Consider the following 21,130-nt stretch of genomic DNA (forward strand, 5'->3'; position numbering starts at 1 on the left):
CAAGCTTGACGAGAAACATGAAAGATGGCAGGAGTTATAAATTCCAACATTTGACAATTCAATTTTTTCAAAAAAAAAATATGTCAAAATATATATTTTTTGCAAAATATTAATAAAGTTTAATTATATTAATTTGTTTATTAATAATCAGTGATAAAGTTTACAATTAATTCAAGTATTTATATATTTTTTTAAGTCATTCAAGTTGAGGTTATGTTTTAATTCAATTTAAAGGTATTTTATATATATTTTTTGATAAATCAATATTCATTGTAATTTAATGCAAATAATTGATCGTTTTACAAGGTCTATCAAATTACCAGACACCTAATACATAAAAATTCTTTCGTGAAATAAATATCATCACAATTTAATCGTTTAAAATATCAAAAAAAACCCCCCAACTGCCAAGATAGTTATTTTATTTTTTTTATTATTTATAATTTTGATATAATTTTTATTTGGCATTAGTCTCGTTTTTAACAAGGTCCATTATCTCTTCCTCTAATGTACAAGCCATACGCTTATTAGAGTATCTAAAAATAAATTTTTTCGATATATTCCAAGGCTACATTGACAAACTGATGAAAGAAAATAAAAAAATACCAAATAATTGCAGAAAAAAAAAAGAATGAAAGAAAAATAAATAAAAAAATTTTCACGACTGCTTCATTGAACTCTTGCGAGTCTTGTTAGAAAATCTTGTGGCTTAGAAATTTTTGTGTGACGATTTGTTGGGACAATTGCCAATGATTACGTAATAAATTTATTTGTCATGTGTCCCGTTGACCGATTTTTAAATAATCCAATGTTATCTGACCTTGTCTTCTACTCTTCTCATGGTCGAAAGTCAAACCAAATTATTTCTTCCTTATTTTAAACAATTAAAAAATATATAAAATAATCCAAATAAATATTTTTTTCTAGATAATTTATCAATTTTAATTCTCATTTATGTAACGAACACAAAAAAAATATGTAATTTATTGAAAATTCCCGGGTAATGGTGGACATTTTCATTTTTTTTTTTGCGCATGCCCTAAAAATTGTAAAATAAAAAGAGAGAGAAAACACCTAAAAATAATTGATAACACTGATTAAAAAATTAGATACACATGTATATTTTGAATATTGACAAACTAAAAATTCCAAGTCAAAAATAGAAGTTAAAAAAAAAATAATATTGTTATGTGATTAGAATTAAAATTAAAAAAACAATATATATATTTGCAATAAAAAATTGGGTCATCTGGGGGATGATCCGTGCATTCCGAATAGAGAAACACGACCCTGACTTTCAACCTATCCCTGAATAGTCCAATTCCATAAATAAAATTCCATAAAAATAAGCGGTAAAAAATAGAGATTTAAATGTCAAATAAGAATTTACAAAAACTAGCAAAAATAATTTGAATTAATTGATAAAAATGAATAGTAAATCCTAAATTAAGATAGTATCAATGATTTGACATTGAAAATAATAATAAATATTATGTTATTTTAATTATTAGAATACGATTCACAAAGCAAACTGAAGTTTGTAACACATGCGCAGATAAAATTTCACGTGATCAGCGCATTTTATAATTAGAGGAGAGAGGGTAAGCCGTCATCATCGAGAAGAACACCAACTCATCTTGCTCCAACTCGATCACTCGTCGTTAAGCGCGCGTCAACGCCACACCTTTATAAATTTAATAAAATTGGAGAACACTCCATTTTTTTTTTCATCCCATTATTTAAAAGAAAAGTTAAAAAACTAAAAAAACAATCAAAATGTCAGGACTTGCTGATCCCGTTGCCTTTGCTAAGGATTTTATTGCTGGTGGTGTATCAGCAGCAATTTCAAAAACTGCTGTAGCACCAATTGAACGTGTTAAATTACTTCTTCAAGTACAACACATCTCCAAGCAAATTGCAGAAGACCAACGTTACAAGGGTAAGTACTTGAAAAAAATTCCAGAAAAAATTATTTTAATTGTCTAATGGACCCTCGGCCTCATGCCATTAATCACGAGAAGTCGGCCATGTTGGACCGCATCATGAATCGATCCACGCCACGACCCGACAATATGTATTACATAAACCTGATTATATAAACTCATTGAAACCTTGATAAATCAACCCCTATATTCATTTCAAAATATTAATTTAACAATCAGTCTTATGTAATGAGCTTTTTTTCCAATTTTTTTAAATTAAATATTCAAAGTCCTCGACGTGGTGGATGACCTCGTAAGACTTGCTGAAAAAAAAAATAAAAATACTTGAACATGTGACAAAATAAATTGAGTCAGTGTCATGATTTTTTTTCTTTTTTTTTTTTTGGATGTTAAACGAGGTCATGTACGTCAAGATCTTTGAATTCTGTTTTTTTTTATTTGTTAAATTCTGCAGCTCTTTATGTAACTTGCCATTGTTGGCTTGACATTGTACCTTTGTAGATATTATTCCAACAATTTGTTGATTGTTTGTTATAGAAAGACAATTTGTTTTAAAATCATGATAATTGTTGAATTTTTTTGGCCAATTAAGGCAGCCATTTTGAAATGTCATTGGAGGTTAGAATCACAACGTGGCTATCAGGATAATTTTAATAATAAAAAATAAACATGTTAATTAATGAATGCCTTTTTTTTTAATTACAGGAATGGTCGATTGTTTCGTCCGTATCCCAAAAGAACAAGGTTTCGCTAGTTTTTGGCGTGGTAACATGGCCAATGTTATCCGTTATTTCCCAACTCAAGCACTTAACTTTGCATTCAAGGACAAATACAAGCAAGTTTTCCTTGGTGGTGTTGACAAAAATACTCAATTTATGCGTTATTTCGCTGGTAATCTTGCATCTGGTGGTGCTGCTGGTGCAACATCACTTTGCTTTGTCTACCCACTTGATTTTGCAAGAACAAGGTAAATAATAAATGACAAATCAATAAGAAAAATAAACACAATTATCTTGTGCAAGTATAATAATCATTACTTTGTTGATTCATTTTATAGATTGGCTGCTGATGTTGGTAAAGCTGGTGGTGATCGTGAATTCACTGGTCTTGGTAACTGTTTGACCAAAATCTTCAAGTCTGATGGTCTTACTGGTCTTTACCGTGGATTTGGTGTATCAGTCCAGGGTATCATTATCTATCGTGCATCATACTTTGGTTTCTATGATACCGCTCGTGGTATGCTTCCAGACCCAAAGAAAACTCCATTCCTTGTTTCATGGGGTATTGCACAGGTAATTAAAATTATCAATCTCATTCAATTTATACTTTATGAATCATTTATAATTATATAATTTTCTAATAATTAATTTTTAATTATTTAGGTTGTAACAACAGTTGCTGGTATCATGTCATATCCATTTGACACAGTACGTAGACGTATGATGATGCAATCTGGACGTGCACAAAGTGAAATGCTCTACAAGAGCACCATGCACTGCTGGGGTACAATCTACAGAACAGAAGGTGGCTCTGCATTCTTCAAGGGTGCATTCTCCAATGTTCTTCGTGGTACTGGTGGTGCCCTTGTCTTGGTACTCTATGACGAAATTAAAAATCTTCTTTAAGAAGTTTTAAATAATAATAACAACATCAATTAATTCATCAAAAAAACAAAATTATAATTTCCTCATCCTCAAACGTTCCAAATAAGATCTTTAAAAAAAATAAATAACATCGAGAGAGAGACACACTATACCTTCATCCTCAAAGACTAAAAAAAATAAAAGAAAAATAATAACACACTAGACAATGTTTTAATCATCCAAATGCATGATCTCGTTATTATTATTAATTTTTTTTTTTTTTTCTAGTTTAAATTATAAAATATAAACGGGATTAATTTAAGATGAATTAATAAGAAAGTAAAAAAATATTGGGGTATTAATAATTTTAATTGACAAATCATAATAGGGACGTGTAAATTATTTTTTTTTTTTTAATTAATAAACACAAAACTTGAAAAAAAAACAAACAAACAAACAAATGTAACATCAATCGACGACGATGACGGGGTGCGTAGACCTGGGCTGCCCTTGTTCAATAAACTCTCGGCCCATTGTAGAATATTAATTCGTAATAATTTGAATATTATAAAATTACGATCAACGATAAATAATTATAAAACGAATTAATGATTTATTAATATCATGTTTAGAGGGTTTAATTTAAATTAAATTAATTAAACTTCGCACTCCAGAACAACAATGTGTAAGATAAATTATTATTTAAAATTAATAATTGAAACGATTAAAATTAATGTTATGCATCTGATTTCTGTTCATGTTAGGATGTATGCAGATAAAAATGTCATAAATATAAAAAAATATAAAAAACAATTAATAGTAAATTTGTACTTTATTTAAAACCTTATTAATTAATTTTTTTTTTCAATTTGTTTATAGAAAAATTTGCTCAATAAATTTTTCTATTGTTGGGTTAAATTTAAAGCTGTTTCTTTTTTTTTTTTTTTTCAACAAGTTACTCTATTCAAAGTTCACAAAATTGAGGTCACCAAGAGTTTAATTTTTTATTGACTAATTTAAAAAAAAAAATTATCATTTCAAATTATTTTAATGGTCTATTTTATCTGAAATTAAATAATAAATTAAAAATGGGTAATAAATAAAATAACAATAAATTATTTAATGATAAAAGAATTTTTTTTTTTTTCAAAGGCCATCAGTCTGCTTGTTAACTCTGAAACAATTATAATTTTTTTTTTTTTTTTGTTAGGAATATTAATCAATATCTAGCTTTTTATATAATTAATTTACTTAACATTTATTTTGATAAATATTTTTTTTTTTATCTCAACTAAATCATTGTCTATTTCAATTAAATTACAAAGTACGTACATATGAATCTTTGATTATTGTACAATAATATATTTTGTTATTTCTTTTGATTAAATAATTGTTTTATAAATTAAATACACTTAATGGGCATTTTAATTATTACTTGACAATAGTCGTGTTAATTGTTAATTGTAATTTATATATTTAAACACTCAGGTGTAAATGGAATGACACAAAAAGTAAAAGAAAAATTTTTCTATAATAAAAAATCAACTTTATAAGAGATGACATTTTAGGTGAAATGATTTTGTATGACTGAGTGCATTTTTTAAGTTGTTTTTTGCAATATTTACAGTGCTGTTTAATTGTTAATTAATTAATTGTAATTATTATTAATTATGGTCATACAGTTGTCCTGTTGGAATCTCCAGCAATCATGTCTAATATTTTACTGACTCCTGGCATATTTAAGAATGTTCCTAATATTGGAACTCTTCTCAAAAAATTAACAGCAACTGGTAAAAATCCACTGTAAATAATTTGATAATTTAATTAACAAAACAATAAATAAAAACTGAATAAATTAATTGAGATTTTTTTAAAACACATACCTGAATAAAATAACAAAACCATATGTTTCAATGATCATACCAACAATTGGCCATCCAATTAAAACAATAACAATACCACCAAGAAATGCCAAACTTCCTTTTAATTTATGTTTTTGAAAGAAAAAGCTGAATGTACGTTTTGGTCCAATGACACATCCAAGTCCTGATATAAACAACAACTGTAAATTATAAAATAATTCATTAATTATTGTTTATTTTTATTCAATATTATTTATTTTAAATTGATGATGATGGTGCCTTACATTTCCAATGGCAAGAAGACCCTTGTCAAACAACAGCAAAACACCAAGGAACAAGAAAAACATTCCAAAGCCAGCAAGGCCAACTCCGATTTCTAAAATAAATAAATTTATTAATTTAATTATTTAATATTCATCATTAATTAATTTATATTAACAGGTTAATTATATTTCTAATTTTAAACAAAACATATTGATTATTAGCATATTTTTCTAATTGATTTTTTTTTTATTTTGTTGTTTATTTTGATGTAAATTTATGTCAAATTAGATAAATTAAATACTTACTCTGTGTGTCTGATATTTCAAACATATTTGTGGATTAGATAGGCCTTATTGTAGGTTGATTAAATTATTAATTTGTTTATTAAAATTGTTGTATGAATAAATTTATAACATATAAATTGTGTTGTAATTGTAACATCATCTGCCAACTAGAATAACAAACCTAACCTCTGAGTCCACGTCACTTGAGGAAGTCGTGGCGCATAATTTACACTCTCTAGACAAAATATATGTATAAATAATACTGAAATAATAATTATAAACAATTGAAAAAGCAATTAGTATACCTTTTTTTCTTTTTAATCAAATAAATTAATTGTAATTTATTTTCAAAATGGTAAAAAAGAAAAATATTAATTTATGGATTTTAAATTTTTCCGCTGTTTTCGATAATGGGCGGAGTAATGTTTCGATTGGATTAGAAGAAAAACCATCATGGAAGTGTAAAAAATTTAAACAATAAATAATTTAATTTTTTTTTATTATTAAAAATTATCTGTTTGAACAAACCATTTAATTCATTTAATAAAATAAACAATAGTTTCTATTAAATGAATTAAAAATTTCTACTGACAAAAGTAATAATTAAAAAATTATATTTAAAATTAAATAACAATACAAATATTAAATTGTAAACAAAAATATTATACTTTATTAAACTTTATTATACTTTTTACAATAATTTAAAAATTAATGATAGAAATAAAAAATTAATCAACAAGTTGAAAGAAAAAAAAAGAAAAACAATCACTTTTAAATTATACAATAAAAGATAAAGAAAAGATTGTTGATTATTCAATATGGCTTTCATAATTTTTTTTATAGATATTTCTTTTTGATAATAATTAAAAACTATTTACAATTTATAGATGAATATAAATCAACACATCAAAGCTGATCGTAGCCACTGAAAAAAAATTAAAACATTATTTTATAAATTGTCAATAGCTCAATATTAAATTTATATTTATTAATAAATTATTAACCTCTGACAATGTTAATTTTATGCTACCATTTTGCAGTGGATCCTTGCCCTCAAAAATAGCTGAAAAAAAAAAATATAAAAACCATCAAAGCTTGATTTAAATTACGTAAATTATTTTTTAATAAATTTTTGTTATAAAATTACCAAAAGCATCACTAAGATGTAATATTGCAGAGACAAAATCACCAAATCTAAGTGTACCATCTTTTCTCATGTATCTCAATATTAAAACAGCCAAAACTTCTGTATTCAGCTGAAAACCTAAAACAAGAAAAAGTAATTTTAAAAATAAAAAAAAGTCCTTATAAATATGATAAAATGTGGTCTGTATTTTGGGTAATAAAATTTAACAAAGCCATTGCTAAAATAAAATTACAATCATCTTACCAACTTCAAGTAAAGCATCGCGTAATCTTTCAGCCTTGAGAATACCAGTCCTTTCTTTTGTATGATTTTTAAAGGCTGCTTGCCAGTACTTGAGGCTGCACATGAGATCCTTGAAGTCATTAAACTCAAGCCTCCCATTACCAGAACTCTATTTATCAAATAACATCAAGTCAAGTCAAGAAAAATAACACTAAAATACTATAACATTTTTGTTTTTTAAATTCGAAATAATTATTTAAAAAAAGGATACATCCATTGTGAGAACTACTTGACGACAAGCTTCCATAGAAGCACAGCTTTTAATATAATCTAAAAAATAATTAAAAATAAAATTAAATAATTTATATTATTTAATGATAAATGATAAATTATTCAAGTTAAATTTTTTAATAACCATTTGGAAGACAAGCTTCAAGTAATTCTTGAAGTTCAAATGCATTAACTGTCTTATGTTCATCAGCAAGTTGAAGAAAAACAGCTTCATATTGAGAAAAACCTTTTCCTTCTAATGCTGGTGCTTTTATTATTGCAGATTTAACTAACGTTGGTGGTGTATCCAATAATCTATAAAACAAAAAAATATATAAAATAATAATTTACATGATTTATCAATGATATAATTTATAGTAACTATGAAAATTTTTAATTACTTTAATTTAAGAGGTTTACTACTGTAAACACGAAGTGTAAAATTTGTTTCTTGCCCAGGTTCAAATGTCGTTGGAATTAAAAGATAACCACCTTGTTCTAATAAACATCTATGACTTACTTGTCGACTATTTGTATATTGTGAATTAACAAGTGATTTATTTTTCTTAAAAAATTGACGATCAATTGTTTCAGTATTATTTTTTGGCAATGTATATGCTGTAAATCCAATGACCTTAATAAAAATAACAAAAAATCATAAAATTATATATTTCAATTTCAATTAAAATAAATTTAATAATTACTTTTGGTTCCATTATTGAGTGCTGATTTAAAGACACAATTATTTCTTCCATATCACTCAGTATCAAGTGAAGCTGTGGATTAATATGAAAAGTATCTAAAATAAAAAATAAAAAAAAAGTTATTTAAAAAGATAGAAATAGTAAAATAAATTAATTTAATACCTTGATTATTTCTACATCCACCAGCAGTAACACCTCGTCTCCAACTGCCCTGATACAATTTCATTTGCCATGTATGTTTACTGTGTAATGAAGGCTCATCTCTCGAAGTCTCAGCATCAAGATGAACAACTTCTAAATGTGTAAATGTTTTTATAAAATCCGAGTATGATATCCTAAATAAAAAAACAAAATAATTTACATAATTAAAATCAAATAAATACATAAAAACATAAATGAAATATTAATTTTACCAAAATTCTCCTTCTGCCATATTTCTAACAGCTAATCTGTCTCTTTCGATAACTGGTACTTCATCCCATTCAAGACTACCTCTTGCCCATGCTCCAATATATTCACCACCTGGTCCCAATGGATTTCTCAATTTAACCAACTGTACAGCCTCACCACTGAATGTTTCCACCTGTTTATAAAAATTATTAAATTAATATTAAATTTATATATTGTTTTCTAATTTTTTTTTTTTTCCAAGTCTCACCCTTTCAATTGCATAGAGACGATAATTTATTCCCATTTGAATACCATTTGCTAATTTTTCAGTTGTTGAACGTATTTGTTGTTGTTGCTGTTGTTGTTGTTGATGTGTGTTATTATTATTATTATTGTTATTATTGTTGTTGACAGTACAGGTAATGAGTGAGGTCATGTCAAGTAATTTTGTCAGAGCTCTACCACAAGCTGTTGGATCTTGACGTATTGCAATACTCTCGGTTATACCACCTGTCAAGTCAGACAAACCATCAAGCAATGTACCGTATTTTAATGCCTCATATGATCCATGCAATCTGGAAATAAAAAATATTTCATTTTATATTATTTAATAGATAAAAAATTTCAATGTAAATTGTCTTTTTAGGAATTATTTTTTTTTTTTTTAAGCCAAGTTCAATTGAGAAATTACATTACTTTCGATTTAAAGAATAAAAAAATTGTTTTAACCATGGTCATCACAAAATGACATCAGTGAAAGTAAAATCTCTGTACAAATAAATATATGCAAATTTTAAATGCAAGTATAAAACGTGTACTGAATAAATTATTTATTTATTTATTTATTTTTTTGCACTTCACAAGTTGACCAATATCCGTTGATTGTATTTTTGATTTATATATTTTTTCAACACCATTTGTAAATTTTTTAAATTTCGAAATTAAAAAATTAGTTTTAAAAAAAATTAATTATATTTTTGAAAAATTTATTTAACTCATTGATAATTTTAAAAACAAATAAATCAAAAAATCAATAAGAATAATTATCCAAGCATAGAGAAATTATTTTTTTTTTTTAAATAACTCAGTGAATATTTGAAAGAAAAAAAATTGAGTCAAAATAAGTTGGGAGGAGTCAATTTGACTCAGCAATCCTGGTGAAAGCTGAATTGTCTGTTTGAAATAATTTTTTTTTTATTTATTTCTTTCTCTGTTGAGTTTTTATTTTTTTTTTTAACGTTTCTTTAGCTTTTTTCGCATGAAGAAAAATGAAAAAAAAAAAAAAAACTTCATAGCGTGAACGTGACGCTCGAAGAAATAAATTGAAGTGTTTTCTCTAATGGAAATCTTGGTGGTCATACGTGTAAGCATTGCATTACATACACGCGCTGAATGAGCTGATGATCAAGTCAAGAAGCTGAAAGAATTGGCTTTCTATGAGACTTAAGTAAACACAAATTAAAAATAATAATAAAAACAGCAACACTTTAGGAAACTGGCCGGATCTATTATTTTATTTTTTTCATTTAATTTTCTTTAACTAGTTTTAAACAAGGATTCTGTGTCATCGATGAGGAACTTTCATTTGATTATACTTAAAGATGAGCGTGTGAAACTTGAATTATTTTTTTTTTTATTATCTTTAGAAATCATAAATATATTGCCTCAAATATATACATCTATATTATTTTTAAATATCAATATAATACAAATTTAAAATTTACATTTGTATCTTTTTTAATGACTCTCTGAGGAAAAAAAAAAAAATTTAGTAAAGAAATTTTTAAATTACATCTGTTGGAATATACAGATTACCATCAACTTTCTATTTGTAAATAAATAAATTGGATAATTGCTTTATCATTACCAAGGTCAATAAAAAAATAAATAAATTTATCAAAATAAACCATTTAAAAAAGTAAATAAAAATTATTTAACAATTTTTTTTTTTTTCTATTCTTTGTGATAATAAATAATACTATTATTATTGTCGGAAGTAATTTATATTTAGCAAGTATAATAAACACTGTAATACCAGTAAATTCAAAGTTATTTACAAAATGTATGAAAAAAAAAATGATAAAAAAACGACAAAGTTGATTGGGGATCGTTGGACTCTTCTCAGGACGATAAAAGCACGCGAAAGACCGGTCGAGGCGGAAGGACAAGTTGCAGAAATGCCGTGGGGTTATAGCAAAAAAATAATAATAATAAAAAAAAATTTATTAAATAAATAAATAAATGAAAAAAAAAAAAAACCAGTTCAACATCTTTTTATTGTTGATCATCAATTTTTTTTCTTTTTTTATAAATGTTTTATGTATTTTATTTAAATAATTCATAGATTTATTTTTAAATATATTTTTTCGATTTATATTATTATTTATAGATTGTTTATTTTTTTTTTATTTAGTATTATTTTTATGGAAAAATAAAGCTTGATTTTGAAAAGTTAAATATTATAAATTTTTGTTGAATGATATTAGTTGGAAAAACTTATAAAAATTATTTGAAAAAAAAAAAAAAGTACCCAGTGGTAAAGAGTTGTGATTGGTGAACGAGGAATAGACGGGGTCTTAGTGGGTCTTAGTGGGCCCTTGGCTGAGAGAGGGAATAATGTAAAAAAAAAAAAAAGTTATTATTTTTTTTATAGAAGGAGAAACTGGTGGGATACTGTAAGAGTTAAACTTTTTACAATTCCAAGGCTGTTTTATACGTATTATCCTATTTTTCATGATGTTTATATTTTATTTTCTCTTTTTCATGTTCACGAACCTCGAGGAATCTCTTTCTTCAGACTATCTTAGCCTGTTTTATTATAAGAGTAACAAAATTTGTTGTTTAACTATTTAATAAAATAAATTTATGTATTCAAATAAATAATGCATAAGTGTAAAAGAAAAATGCATAAATATATTTTTAAAATAATAATTAGAATATAAATTTTATAAATTATTATCTATTTTATTTAATTTGTCAATGGAAAAAAGAACAAGGCAATTTGTAAAAAAATTAAATTTATGATTTGTGATATAATTATTAGAATTTTAAATTGAATGACTAACTTTGCATATGCTTTTTCAAGTAGAGCAGGCCAAAATTGATCACTATGACGACTTTGTACAAATGCAAGTCTGCCATGAACAGCAGGAAGACGATCGTCAACAAGTACCTCGACCCATGAGCCACACCACCAAAGACGAAAACGAAATACACCAGTATAATCATTTGTTGGTATTTCAGATGATTCACCAGTTGATCCAAAACCCTGATCAGCTGGTACAACACGATAAAATAATCCTTTGCTCAAATGAAGTACACCCAAACAAGATACAAGCCATTTATCACCTGAAAAAAACATCAAAACAATTACAAAAAAAGAACAAACTAAAAGTATATTTAAAAAAAAATCTATTTATATATAAATACAAATTAATAATTATAATTTATTCATACAAACTAAAAACAACTATAAAAATAATTAATTCTAAATGAAAAAAAAAAAATTTAAATACTTTTTTTTATAATAAATATCAAGTATGATTTAATATTAAAAATAAATTGACTTTTTTTTTTTCATAATATTTAATCAAAAGTATATTAAATAATTATGATAATCAATGTTATCTCAATATATCTTTTTGAACTAATAAACAACGTAGACTTGTGGTGACTCGGAAATAAAACACTTTCACTAAATTTTTTTTTTTTTTAACAAGGTATTATGAACAAGTTAAGCAAGACATCGAGTCACATTATATTTTTATTCACATCGTTGATCAACGTATAAATAATAATATTAATAATAAACAAAAAAAAATTGAATAAACTAGTTTAAAAAATAATAGTTTAAATTCAAAATATTGTGGGAAATATTGTCAATTAAAAAAAATCTATAATCAATCAATTGAGTATTTCGTTTCGATAATTTTTTTCGATTTGATATTTTGTAATTTCCATGACATATTTATACATCTGCAGGCTACTATTGTTTTTTTTTTTTTAAATTGAAAAATATCTATCGTATTGTACAAGATTTCGATTTTTTATTATTTGCTATTTATTGAATTGAAAAAAATAAATATCATAGATTTATTAAATTAATATAATTACGATTTGGTCAGTGAGTTTTGCTGTTAACCAAGCGAAACCAATATGTGAATTTAAAAATAAAATACAACTCATATGTGTTTGCATTTATAGAAGATTTATAAATATATTTTCCCTTTTTTTTTTTTTATTTATTAGCATTTCTATACATTTTTTTTTCTCATTCAATTATTATTAATAATTTTTTTTCTACACTTTCACTGGGGGGCATGTATTCTGTCACAATAAAAATTAATAAATAAATTATTTTTTTTAATTTTTAATACTTGGAATAAACGAGTATTTAATTATGGCAAACGATGTATTTTATTTTTGATATTATTAACCATAATATAAATATAATAAGAGTGTCATAATGCAATATAGAAAGTAGGAAGTTTTATTCAATTTTCATAATATGAAAATCTAGATATCAATTTTACAATTAATCATTTTTGTATTAAAAATTTATATTTATAAAAATTAATTATTAATGATGATTAATATTTTATTTGTATTATTAAATTACCCATTTTTCCAGGTATTACATCAAATTGTGTTGGTGTGTCGCTGACAAAAATAGGTCGATTACAAAGTTCCTGAAAAAAACGAAAAAATAATTTAAATTATAAATTGATAAACATTGATACGTCTAATATAAATTAATTTTATTATTTTAATTTAATAAACAATTGAATGATATTGTTTATGAGAATTTTAATTATTAATTTAGTATGACAAAAGCATTGTCGACTTCCTGAATACGTTTGTACGTTACCTATTCAGTATAACATACTTCCGGCATTTGAATAAAAAAAATTTTTTTTTTTCTTCTCCTACCAATATTTCAACATTCCCGTATATGAAAAAAAAATCTACACATTCTTTTTTTGCATGTTTTTATTATATTTTTAGCATTTAACATGATAAAATCAAGTCCACATTACTGAACCTATTGTTTTTTATTTTTATTTTCTATTTAAAAAATTGAATATATACCTGTTTTTGAATGAAAATAATTTTCTTTGTTGAATTTTATATTGAATAGAATAATAATGAATTTTAATGCTCACTTTTGGTCGTTTCCATTGAAATTGAAAGGGTGGTGTTTGATGATAAAAAACTGATGCTTGTGTTGCCGGAAATTCTGGATCTTCCCACAATTCACCACGTTTTAAGCACGAACGTTTTATTCGTTCGTACTCACTCATTACGTCCTGAAATAAATAATAATAATAGTCATTAATTAAAATAGTTTAAAGCAATCTTTAAAAAATTATAACAGTCAATTTTTAAAAATGATTAAAATTACATTTGAAAAAGATTAAAAAAAGATCAATAAATTATGTAAAATATTTTGAATATAAATTAATGATTGTTTTTTTTTTTTTTTTTTTAATTAAAAATTAATGAGGAGGATGATTTAATCACACATTGTTTGCCTAATTAGTTGCAATACATTGGCTCATTTATTATTAATGAATTAATTTTTTTATTACGCAAAAAATATTATTTTTTTCAGTTGCATTTTTAGTGCATTTATAAATATTTTATAATCCCACGTTAAACATTTTTGTGGTTGACCTCGATAAAAATGATCTTGTGCGGTTTAAATTTTCATTATGCGGGTGAATTTTATCTATTTATTAGAAAACAAGGTTTACACCCTCATTTTACATTTAAACAACTTCCTTAATATTTGACATTTATATTTTTAAATAAAACATAAAATTATTATCAAATAAAATATTGTATAACAAATTATTTAATTTATTTTTATCATTTTCTTTTGTTTTCTTTATGCTTGGGCATGTATGTTGATTAAAATCTCAATTGCATATGTACATTTGCAAAGACAAAGAGTCAATTTTGAATGGAAAAAAAATATATTTTCCCTGGAGAATTAAGAGTTGAATAATTTAATTTAAATGAAGAACAGGTCGTAGTGCACCGGGCCGACATAATAAAATATATACAAAAAAAAAGTGGGAGAAATCCCACAGTTTTTCCCGTTAGAATCATCAAGCATATACGTATGTTTTATAACGGATATACATTTTTTTTTTTTTCGTTATTATAATTTTAATTCTAAATGATGGGTTCAATGATTTTTTTCGATTTTTTGTATTTTCAATGTATTTCATTTTGTTTAATAAAAAATGAAAATATTACATTGAAAAATGTTTATATATATCAAAGTATAAACACATAATGATAAATAATATTTCCTCTCTTTTTATAAATAAAAATGTTTAAAGAATTTAATGATGCATCTCAATGAAAAATTTATATCATCATCAACTGAGTATTTTTATTTTCGCTACTGTTTGTCCGTAACGAGTGAATGACGATGCGAAATAATAATATATAAATAAAATGAAAATTTACCTTTCAAAATATATGAATAATATTAAAAAATTTATAACACTTTCTCTTGGTTTATTTATTTTTTCATATAAATATATAATTATTCATTTTTTTTAAAATTTATTACGTGAAGGAAAAAAATTTAAACTATAAAAATAAAATAGAACAAAAATTATGAATAATATAATTAAATAATAAAAATAAATAATAATTATGAGTAGATAAATGAGAAGCAAAATTGCATCGATGCATTTATATTTTTTAATTTTTTTTTTTAGGGTTCAATGATGAAATAAACAATGGTTAATTATGACAACCGCACCTAGACCTGGTATTTCAAGGAGAATTATTATTTAAAAAGACTTCCTCCCTTTCGTCATGTTGTTTTTATAATAATTATAATTTTTTTAAATTAAATATTTACAGGTAAATTATAGAAATTTATTTTCAAAAAAATTTATAATTATAATCATTTGTTTATTAGTTAGAAAAAGGTATATAATTAATTTCGAATGAAAAAAAAGGGTATTTTTTTTTTTTGTTATTTTCAATTTGTAGAATAATATAAATTAATAATTAATTATAAATATTGTCGATATTTGTAAACTTCATTGAGTTAACTATCACTTTATTTGCCATTCAAGGATTTTATCTATTATCGAAATTGCGTGTCAAGCAACTATTATTCGAAACAAATCCAAACTTCCTTCGATTAAAATTAATACCAATCATCAAAATGACCTATTTTTTTTTTTTTTTATAATTTCACTTTTGATTTATGTCAATAAACATTAATCTAAATATTATCATTTTAATTTTGCACTTAAAAAGTAATTAATATTTAACTGTATTTAATAATTAATAAAAAATTTTTCAACTAAAAAAAAAATATTCGAAATATTATTTAAAATTGTGATTTAAATAAATCAATTTTTTTTTTTTTGATTTTAAATTAATGTTTAATATTTTAAATTGAGATTTAAAAATTATTAATCGATTATATTTTGTGTTAAAATAAAATCAAGCTTTCTAAAAATAAAAAATTTTTTTTTTTCAATTTTTCGTGTAATAATAATTTAATGTTTAAAATTTGGGTTATAAAATATATAAAATAAAAATACTTGAAGGAGTTTCATATCTCGTTGATGGTGTTTTTATTTTATATGTATTTTTTTTTTTTAAATTTTTTGAAATGTAGTTTTTATATCAAGTGAGGAAGAGCAAGTAGTCGTCACGTATTTTGTGTGTTTCGAGGTCGACCTGAAGAGACCCGGTTTTACAAGATGATCAACTTGACTTTGGACTCCGATTTAACTCTTTCTTATTCTCCAAGTCAATCAGATTAATTTTAATTTTTTTTAATTCATTATAAATAAAAGAAATATTTAAACAAAGTATGTAAAAAAAAAAAATATCAAACTCAAAAGTTATCAAATAAATTTATGAATAAATAATTTAAATATACACTAAATAAATACATGTTCATTTTATTTTTTCATAACAATGAGATTACAACATGATTACTTGAACGATGACATTATCAAGTGGGCGAACAACTTGTATATAAAATTATAAAAATAAAAATTAAACAAAACGATGTAGAATTTTTTTAAAAAAAAAAAAAAAATGATATATTGAAAAGCCTTGTATTGGAAAAATATGAAAAATAAATAAAATAAAATCTTATATTATTACAAAATAATATTTAAAATTAAATATTGATGTTCAAAGGTCGCCCACAATAATTATCATAATTCATTATACAACAATGATCGCCTTCGCGAATTAAAATCATCGAAATGTGGGTTTAAATAATTTAAATATAATATTTATTCCATTTATAGAATAAACAATAAATAAAATAAATATTAATCAATTTATTTTGACATAATATTTTAATTCTACAATATAATAATGTAAAGAAAATTCTAATCCTCTTTAAAACCTTATTAATAATTTTTTTTTTGTTTAATTATTTTTCTATAAATTCAGGAGTAATGTTGATGACCCTAAACTACATCACGAGTGTTGTAAAAAAAAGAGAGAATAATAAAATAATAATAATAATAAAAAAAATGAAATATTTAAATAAAAATATGCAGGTTTCGACGAAGCGTGACACGAAAGTTTCGACCTCGACTGTATGGTGAAAACCTTTCTGGATTAGTTACAAGAAGAATATCTACCAATAAACATACCTTAATTTTCTACTTTCTGATTTTCTTAAAATCTATTTTTCTATCATCAAATAAATATAAAAAAAAAACATTAAATAAATGTTAAATTTGAACGAATAATATTTATTTTAATAATAAAAAAAAATTATTTCAAAATACTTACGTTTACCATTTTAAAAACAATTATAAATTTATTATATTTTTAATTTTTTTCGAAAATGAAAATTTCGATTGTTAAATCCTTTATTTATTTTTGGGCCCAATGGACCCAAATATTGTAAAATAACCCACTTTGATAATTTGTATCAATCTTCACTTGTAAAAAATTATTAACACTGATATAACACAGTTTTCGATTTAATATTTAAATATAATATTTCACAGTAATAATTTTGTTTCACGAGTAATCACTTTTTAAGTATTATCATATTGAGATGTTATATCCAGACACTTGGCAATAGTAAAATATAATTTACTTTATGTATTTTAATTATGACGTTTTATTAGTTGAATAATAATTTGTATTTTTTTTTTTAAACAAAGACTTTAAACAGTGACTTGATTGGCGAGTCTACAATCGAGTACTGAGGAGGGAATTACTGATTCTTCAGCTTCACTCCTTCCTTTCTTTCATGATATCCCCACCAAATAAAAAATATATATATTTTTTTTTTAAAAAACTTGTTGTTAAAGTAAAGGGCCAATTTAAAACTCAACCAATGTAAAATCATTAGTAAAAATCAAATGAAAATTACAAAATATACATTTCTTATTAAAAAAAAAAATTTTTTTAAATGAAAAAAAAAAGGTTTTAAAATGAAAAAAATTGTTATTAAAATATAATTAAAATTTAAATAATAATAGTGGTTTGTTAAAAGCTCAATTATTCAAATTTTCGTTATTTAAAAAAAAATATAAAATTGAAAATTAAAGTAGTAATTTAAAAAATTAAAATAGTAATTTAAAAAATTAAAAAATTAATTTAGCCATTTTTTTATTTTCTATTTTTATTATTTTTTTTTTTTTTCTATCATTTCCCACATTTATTTTTGATATCATACATCAACTGCATTGTAAATCTAACACTCTTGTGTGTTGCTTCACTACACAATCAAGGGAATCTGTATATTTTTTTTATTTTTTATTATTTTAAAATAATTTGACATGATTTAAATTTGTGGTACATTTGTTTGTTTCATTTTTTTTTTACTTTAAAATAGATTAATGTTAAATATATATTTATTTTTCTGGTCAAAATTATTAATTATCTGCAATAATTATGCAAAAAATATATTTGTGATTGAAAATAATTATTGAGTGCCATTGTTGCTACATGTTTTTTTTTTTTCGACAATAGTAATTTTTTTCATTACGTTTCAATTTTATTTTTTTCATTTCTAAAATCACGTAAATTAATAAAATTTATTTATATATACTACGTAATAATTATTAGCTTTTTTTTCAAATTTAATTAATGAGCTTTTTGAATTTTAATTTGATTAGATAGAACAATAAAATGTTGATGAAAAGATTTTTTTCTCAAAGATAAATATCGCTATACACATAATAAAATTATTATTATTTATTTTATTTTTTTTTGTTTTTATCTATTTAAATTAGACCTAACACGGGGTTTTAATTTTTTTTTTTCTTTATATTTTAAAATATCCTTTTTCCTTATTACAATTCTCTCAAATATTGGCACTCATATTGCACATTTCGATTTATTTTTTCCCTCTAGAAATTTTATTAAATTTCTATAATTTTTCTCTCACAATTATGTGTGTTTTTCCATCATTTTATTTAATTATTTAAGTGATTTGGGCGGGTTCACATTAATTATCGATTGTCTCATGCTAAATACATACAATTTTAATTAATTTTTCATTTGTGTTTTTTTTTTTTTTAAATTTAATTTAGAAGACAAAACAATGATTACTTAAATTCGTTTGGTAATCGAGTCACTGTATTTTAATAATTTTAATCAAAATTAATTAATAAATATATTCTTTATCTTAATGATAAATATATTTTAATTTTTTTTGAGTAAATTGATTGTCACTGATTGTCGAAATAATTTTTCAAATTTTTTATATCCATTATTTTGTGACTCGAACAGCCAAACGTCGTAATCGTCGTAATTTTTTTTTTTTTTCTTTTATTTTTTTTCTTGTATACACTTATAATTTGTAATTAATTAATCGCTTAAATTTTAAGGACACTTAATTTCGTAGTCTTAAAATTTTAAAGTCACACAAAAACTAGAATATTTTTTTCAATTATTTTTTCAATTATGGGTTTGTCACAGGTCTTTCTAGTAGATTCGTTTTTATATTTTTCAGCAAGTATACATTAAATTATTTCAAACATTGAAATAATTTTATGATTATCTTACGCATTCATATTATTCCATCAATAATTTAAAATTATTTAAAATTTCCAAGATTGTTTATTTAAATTTTCTCAGTGACCTGCACCATTTTTTTTTTTTTTTCTTTAATTTTTATTCACATTTATTATTTATTTATTCATGTATAATTTATTTTATCAATCTTTCAATATATTTATTTTTTATACTTTTTTATTGGTAAATTTTTCAACTGTCCAGATATTGCTTTTCTCTCTACAATATATTGTTTTCCATTTTATTGATTTTTTTATTTAGTTTAAATACGGGTAGATAAATAAATTGTATCTATATATTGCAGGTACAAAAATTTGCCGACAAATGGCCCTTCTATTAATTTTTCATTTTTTAAAACTGTGTGCATTTAAATTAGTTTTTCCTTTTTTATACTTCCTCTAATTTAATTATATATTTTTTTTCGTTTGCAAGAGTAAAAGGCCAGTTTAATTATACAATAGTTTCAATTGAAAAAAAAAAATTTTTAAAACGATGAGTAGTACTGACATTTAGTCAATCAATCAATCAAAAATGAATTTTTTTTAATTTTTCATTTCGCAAGCTCAGACCTATACAATTCACATGAAACTAATTAAATTTTTCCATTGAAAAATCAAAATAATAATTTACTAATTAACCTGCCTTCATAGAAATTCGAAAAAAAAAAAAATAATTAATTAACAATAGCTTTAAAATTATCAATAAATCTGAGCTTTTTTTTTTTTTTTTTGTTTTTCATTTTGATTCTTTCGCTCTTGTCATTTTCTTCATCTGCATTTTTTTTTTTTTTGCGTATACAAGAGATCGAAGAGTATCACAGTAAAGAGGAACATTACACATACAATAAAGCATAATTTAAAATTATTTTTAACAACAATAAATAGCCCAAAGAAAAAAAAAACAAATACAAACAGAAAAATCTGCGTTTTGTAAATGTTAATTAATTATTGTTAATTAAATAATAAAGTGTATATTTTTTTTTTTTATAGCGAAGATATATTAGCTTACATTGATTGTAAAATTATGATTGTAAAATAGTCGTTTCTTTTTTTTATTTTGCCATTGATAAAGCTCTATGACATTTGATATTTTTTTTTTTTTTCTATTTTTTTAGAAATAAAATTAATAATTTAATGACCAGCGATCGTTCGATGTTTTTTTTTTATTTCAGTTAAGACTTTCATAATTTATTTTTATACTGTCTTGATTTTAATGTTTGACTTTTTTATTTATTTATTTTCATTTTACGATCATTTTCAGTATAAAATCCAGTCATTTTTTTAAATATTCTTAATAAATAGTGATTGTTGATGCAGTTTTAATTGATAGTTACACAAATTGACGTTTTACAACGATACAAGACAAATAAAAGTATCTTGTTAATATATTTCAAAAAAATAATAAAACAATAAATAAATTTTAAA

General features: G+C 23.2%; 3 protein-coding genes across 3 annotated transcripts; 1 reads left to right on the forward strand and 2 right to left on the reverse strand.

Annotated features, from left to right (window-relative positions):
* The first annotated feature begins 1 nt into the window (after nucleotide 1).
* On the forward strand, nucleotides 2-3,928 carry LOC122856860 (ADP,ATP carrier protein 2). The gene is made up of 5 exons (XM_044158734.1): nucleotides 2-234; nucleotides 1,512-1,939; nucleotides 2,649-2,910; nucleotides 3,001-3,235; nucleotides 3,326-3,928. Exons 2-5 carry the CDS (start codon nucleotides 1,777-1,779, stop codon nucleotides 3,566-3,568), a joined length of 903 nt encoding a protein of 300 aa, XP_044014669.1. The 5' UTR covers nucleotides 2-234; nucleotides 1,512-1,776; the 3' UTR covers nucleotides 3,569-3,928.
* Nucleotides 3,929-4,757: 829 nt separating this feature from the next.
* LOC122856892 (vesicle transport protein GOT1B) lies at nucleotides 4,758-6,132 on the reverse strand. The gene is made up of 4 exons (XM_044158781.1): nucleotides 5,958-6,132; nucleotides 5,673-5,764; nucleotides 5,410-5,588; nucleotides 4,758-5,327 (listed from the first exon to the last, which is right to left on the reverse strand). The coding sequence occupies exons 1-4, from the start codon at nucleotides 5,980-5,982 to the stop codon at nucleotides 5,201-5,203; spliced, it is 423 nt and encodes a 140-aa protein (XP_044014716.1). The 5' UTR covers nucleotides 5,983-6,132; the 3' UTR covers nucleotides 4,758-5,200.
* A 466-nt stretch (nucleotides 6,133-6,598) lies between these two features.
* LOC122856770 (calpain-C) lies at nucleotides 6,599-17,888 on the reverse strand. The gene is made up of 15 exons (XM_044158594.1): nucleotides 17,466-17,888; nucleotides 13,832-13,975; nucleotides 13,288-13,357; nucleotides 11,735-12,017; nucleotides 8,938-9,244; nucleotides 8,693-8,862; nucleotides 8,442-8,614; nucleotides 8,280-8,374; nucleotides 7,977-8,209; nucleotides 7,721-7,890; nucleotides 7,577-7,635; nucleotides 7,327-7,474; nucleotides 7,084-7,200; nucleotides 6,941-6,999; nucleotides 6,599-6,861 (listed from the first exon to the last, which is right to left on the reverse strand). Exons 1-15 carry the CDS (start codon nucleotides 17,472-17,474, stop codon nucleotides 6,835-6,837), a joined length of 2,064 nt encoding a protein of 687 aa, XP_044014529.1. The 5' UTR covers nucleotides 17,475-17,888; the 3' UTR covers nucleotides 6,599-6,834.
* Nucleotides 17,889-21,130: the final 3,242 nt, after the last annotated feature.

The sequence above is a fragment of the Aphidius gifuensis genome, linkage group LG5 (genome assembly GCF_014905175.1).
Source record: "Aphidius gifuensis isolate YNYX2018 linkage group LG5, ASM1490517v1, whole genome shotgun sequence".
Lineage (NCBI taxonomy): Eukaryota > Metazoa > Arthropoda > Insecta > Hymenoptera > Braconidae > Aphidius > Aphidius gifuensis.

Bases quoted from the DNA above. Each gene is read 5' to 3' on its own strand.
- LOC122856860 (XM_044158734.1), top strand. From the start codon at position 1,777: ATGTCAGGACTTGCTGATCCCGTTGCCTTTGCTAAGGATTTTATTGCT. The intron at 2,911-3,000 runs GTAAATAATAAA...TTCATTTTATAG, and splicing joins CTTGATTTTGCAAGAACAAG to ATTGGCTGCTGATGTTGGTA. The intron at 3,236-3,325 runs GTAATTAAAATT...TTAATTATTTAG, and splicing joins TTTCATGGGGTATTGCACAG to GTTGTAACAACAGTTGCTGG.
- LOC122856892 (XM_044158781.1), bottom strand. From the start codon at position 5,982: ATGTTTGAAATATCAGACACACAGA. The intron at 5,589-5,672 runs GTAAGGCACCAT...TATAATTTACAG, and splicing joins GTCTTCTTGCCATTGGAAAT to TTGTTGTTTATATCAGGACT. The intron at 5,328-5,409 runs GTATGTGTTTTA...AATTATTTACAG, and splicing joins GGTTTTGTTATTTTATTCAG to TGGATTTTTACCAGTTGCTG.
- LOC122856770 (XM_044158594.1), bottom strand. The intron at 7,891-7,976 runs GTAATTAAAAAT...TTTGTTTTATAG, and splicing joins AGTAAACCTCTTAAATTAAA to ATTATTGGATACACCACCAA. The intron at 7,475-7,576 runs GTATCCTTTTTT...TTTGATAAATAG, and splicing joins AAGTAGTTCTCACAATGGAT to AGTTCTGGTAATGGGAGGCT.